General features: G+C 63.1%; 1 protein-coding gene across 1 annotated transcript; it reads left to right on the top strand.

Moving 5' to 3' along the window:
• The first annotated feature begins 1,375 nt into the window (after positions 1 to 1,375).
• Positions 1,376 to 2,911, top strand: Fam84b (family with sequence similarity 84, member B). Its single transcript, XM_013025211.1, has one exon. It carries the CDS (start codon positions 1,911 to 1,913, stop codon positions 2,859 to 2,861), a length of 951 nt encoding a protein of 316 aa, XP_012880665.1. The 5' UTR covers positions 1,376 to 1,910; the 3' UTR covers positions 2,862 to 2,911.
• Positions 2,912 to 4,059: the final 1,148 nt, after the last annotated feature.

Raw genomic sequence — 4,059 nt, 5'->3', positions numbered from 1 at the left:
TGGAGTCTGCCTTGGGTATACAAAATGAAACCAGCAGGGGGAAAAATGTCTTTGAGTGGATCAAGTAAACAAGCAGCAACAGCCCTGTCACTTCCCACTCGTTAAGTCAGTAGGAAGGAAATACATCCCACAGGGACCTCAGCTAATTTGTTTCTAATTTAAGGACAATTAGGAACATCTCGCTCCCACCCCACCCCACCCCACATCACCCCACTTCTGCAGGCTTTTTTCTCACTGCCCAACAACCTGGGTTCCCCAGGAAACGGGGGGAATCCAGTGTATGCTAAGAGGGACGACCCATGACTGGCAAAAAAAAGAAAAAGAAAAAGAGGGACATTTAATAAACAGACCAGTGGTGGTGGGAGATGGTAACTGTGTGCTTGTCCGTGTGTGTGTGTGTGTGTGTGTGTGTGTGTGTGTGTGTGTGTGTCTCTCCACCCAAAGTTCAGCGCGGCTCTTTCTGGAAACCCTGCGCGCTCCCGGATCTGTCCCACAGGAGAGAAATCCTCTCCTTGAGTTTCTGGGTTGCAAAATACCGTTCCAGGCAGGAAAAGAAAAAAGCCAAATTCCCTAGCAACTGCTGCTTCTTCACTACTGAGGCCAAAGGCACAGACGTGGCACTCGTCCTCACTCTCCAATCTCTCCGCTGGCAGGTGGCCCAAGCTGGCTCCCCAGGACGCGGTGGCCAGGCACGTCCCAGGGGTGGGCGCCGCACCAGCGGGATTTTAAACCCAGCACGGAGGGGGCGTGGCCAGGGAGGAGCCCCGCGGCCCGGGGGGGCGGGGCGGGGCGGGGCTCCAGGCCGCCCGAGTGCTCCACGGGGAAAGACCCGAGCTCCGGGAGCGAGTGCCTGTCTCTTTAAATGCCACGGGCTGCGCTCCCGCCCGGGAGCTCCGAGCCGGATCTACAATCCAGTCCCTCCCGCTCCGGTGCTTGTTGCTCACCCGGCCGGGCCGAGCCGGAGCTGCCGCCACCGGCACGCACGGCGGTCTGCCCTTCTGGGGAGCTGGGACCGCGGCGCTCGCGGGAGGGAGGCGGGGCGCGGCGTGAAGAGGAATTGCCCGCCCCACCACCACCCCCTTCAAGTCTCGGGGCGCTAACGCCACCGCGGGGGTTCGACATGCGCCGCCCGCCGGGGCCCGGCTCAGCTGCCGCCCGCGCTGCCAGGGGAGGCACGGCCGAGCCCACACCTGCAAACTCGTCCTAGAAGTCGCGGGGTGCGGCCGGGCCAGCCTCCCCGCGCCGCGCGGGGCCTCCCCCCCTTTCCGGCGGGTGAGTTGGCGCGGGTAACCCGAGCCTCCCGGGGCCTCCGGGGGCGGGGGGAGGCGGGCGGAGGCCGCGCCGCGGGGAGCCAGGTAGGGTGACTTACCTGCCGCGCCCCGCCGGGTCCCGGCCGGCTGCCCCTGCGATCGGGGCGCCGGGCAGCGGCTCCGGGTGGGTGCGGGCCCTGGAGGCAGAAGGAAGGGAAGTTAGGGGCGGAGGGTGGAGCAAAGTTTCCGTTCCCTCAGCCCCTCCCGCCCAGGTTTGGCAGGTAGGACCGGGCGGAAGCGGTGGAGACTGCTCCTAATGCCCGGGCCTAGGTGATGGGGGGTGGGGAAGAGCTGGACTTGCCCGGCGTCCTGAATCGCGATCTTCTTAAGAGGTGGGGCGAGGAGGGAAAGGCTGTAAAGACTGCCCCTAAGATGACTCCGGGTGCTCGCTCCCTTCCCCGCCCCCCACCCCTTCCCCGATCTTTTCCCGCAGAACCGAACGTCTCTTCCGGGAGAGGTTCCCCGCGTACACAGCTTCTTCGCCTCCTCTTTCAACAGGTGGCTTTCGCCCTGGCCCGGGGCCCCGGGCCAATGCCCGCCGTGGCGGTCGCGCCTGCTCCGCTGCCGGCGCTGTGAGCGCGCGCGTCCGTCCGCGGCGCGATGGGGAACCAGGTGGAGAAACTGACCCACCTAAGTTACAAGGAAGTGCCCACCGCCGACCCGACGGGCGTGGACCGGGACGACGGGCCCCGCATCGGGGTCTCCTACATCTTCTCCAACGACGACGAGGACGCGGAGCCGCAGCCGCCGCCACCCCAGGGTCTCGAGGGCGGCGGCGGCGGGTTGCCCGATTCTGGGGACGGATCGGCGCCATCGCCGCCCCCGCCACAGCCCTACGACCCGCGGCAACACGAGGTCGAGTGCTCGGTCTTTTATCGGGACGAGTGCATCTACCAGAAGAGCTTTGCGCCCGGCTCGGCGGCACTGAGCACCTATACGCCCGAAAACCTGCTCAACAAGTGCCATCCGGGCGATCTGGTGGAGTTCGTGTCTCAGGCGCAGTACCCGCACTGGGCCGTGTACGTGGGCAATTTCCAGGTGGTGCACCTACACCGGCTGGAGGTGAGCAACAGCTTCCTGACCGACGCGAGCCAGGGCCGTCGCGGCCGCGTGGTGAACGACCTGTACAGGTACAAACCGCTCAGCCCCAGCGCGGTGGTGCGCAACGCGCTGGCGCATGTGGGCGCCAAGGAGCGCGAGCTCAGCTGGCGCAACTCGGAGAGCTTTGCCGCCTGGTGCCGCTATGGCAAGCGCGAGTTCAAGATCGGCGGCGAGTTGCGCATCGGCAAGCAGCCCTACCGCTTGCAGATCCAGCTCTCGGCGCAGCGCAGCCACACGCTCGAGTTCCAGAGCCTGGAGGATTTGATCATGGAGAAGAGGCGCAACGACCAGATCGGACGCGCGGCCGTACTGCAGGAGCTCGCCATGCACCTGCACCCGGCCGAGCCGTTGGAGGGCGACAGCGACGCCGCCCGGACTACGCCGCCGCCTCCCCGGCGCCCCCCTGCGCTGGGCTCAGAGGAAGAGGACCAAGAGACCGTAGCGCACTGACCCGACTGGCCAAGCGGAAGGGAGCCCTGCTGGCCCCGCTCCACCCCACCCTCTCCTTCCTCCTCCTCGCCTCTCCTCCATCACTTTCAGGGGCCTCATCCAGGATTCTCGAGTCCTTTGGAAAAATGGGGAGAGAGAGAGCTGGTGAAATGCGCCGCTGGCTGTGGATGGGGGGAGGAAGAAGGGGACAGAGGGAACAGGTAGGAGCACTTTCGAGAGGGGTCTTTTCTTCCCAGCCTCCTGGAGTCGGTCTTCCGAGGCCTGCGGTGGGACAAAACTGGTCACTTGGCATTGAAAACCCTGCTGGATTAAAGGGGAGGGCCTGAAATCGACCCTTCCCAGTGCAAGTAACTGTAGGAGAAAAAGTTCAGAGCACCCTTCCCTACCCCACCCCCCCATCTGCCATTCTTCCTCCCGGCTTCCCTCCCTCCTCTGAGCTCTGGTGGTGCCAGGTACGAAGGGCAGAGGGTGCGCGGGGAGGAGCCCCCGCCGGCCTGCCCCCCCACACCCGGGGTGGAGGGGGGGGCGGCTTATCTTCTTATCTGCTGCTTCCCCTGCTGAGCCCGGCTGGAGATGAGAGTCGGTGGGGTGATTTATCTTGTGGGATTCCTGGGGCGCAGAGCTGGAGCAAACCCCCTGGTCTGGGAAGCACTGAACCAAAACCAGGCAGGCCCCCTACTAAGTGTAACAAATCATTGAGGAAACTGGAGCTACAAACAAAGGCTTTACTACCTCTCTCTTCCCAGCCCCCAAATCATTCCTTTTCCGGAGCTGGCTCTTGGCTGAGGCTCCTGCTTCCCCCTCCCTCCCTCCCTCCCTCATCTCCCCTTCCAGGTTACCAGTAAATCACTGTCGAGGGCAGACTAGGGGAAGGATTCAATTAAGGTGCTGTGCTGCTGCCTTTGTTTTTCTGCCTGCTGTGGGAGGCACTGGGAGCCGAGGTATTTTGTTCTCCAAGGAGGGAATAGCCTTTTGTGTCTCTGGTCTAATTAAACCTGCTTGGCTGTGTTCATCCGCAGGTCACAGATGGGTTTGGCTTGTGCCACCCCATAAAGTATCCACTAGGGAGACAGCCAAACTGAGCTTTCCTGGCAAGATTTAGTTCATGGCTCTTTGCACGGTGCTTTCTGAACGGTGAAGGTAACCCTTGCAAATCGCTTTGATTGTGATCCTGTGATTTTTTTTTGCTTTTAACCCC

The sequence above is a fragment of the Dipodomys ordii genome, unplaced genomic scaffold, assembly GCF_000151885.1.
Source record: "Dipodomys ordii isolate 6190 unplaced genomic scaffold, Dord_2.0 Scaffold82, whole genome shotgun sequence".
In the NCBI taxonomy this organism is placed as follows: Eukaryota; Metazoa; Chordata; class Mammalia; order Rodentia; family Heteromyidae; genus Dipodomys; species Dipodomys ordii.
The sequence above is the reverse complement of the archived record's forward strand: the minus strand, read 5'-3'. Positions and strand labels throughout refer to the sequence as shown.

Excerpts from the sequence above, each read along its gene's own strand:
- Fam84b (XM_013025211.1), top strand. The coding sequence starts at position 1,911 with ATGGGGAACCAGGTGGAGAAACTGACCCACCTAAGTTACAAGGAAGTG.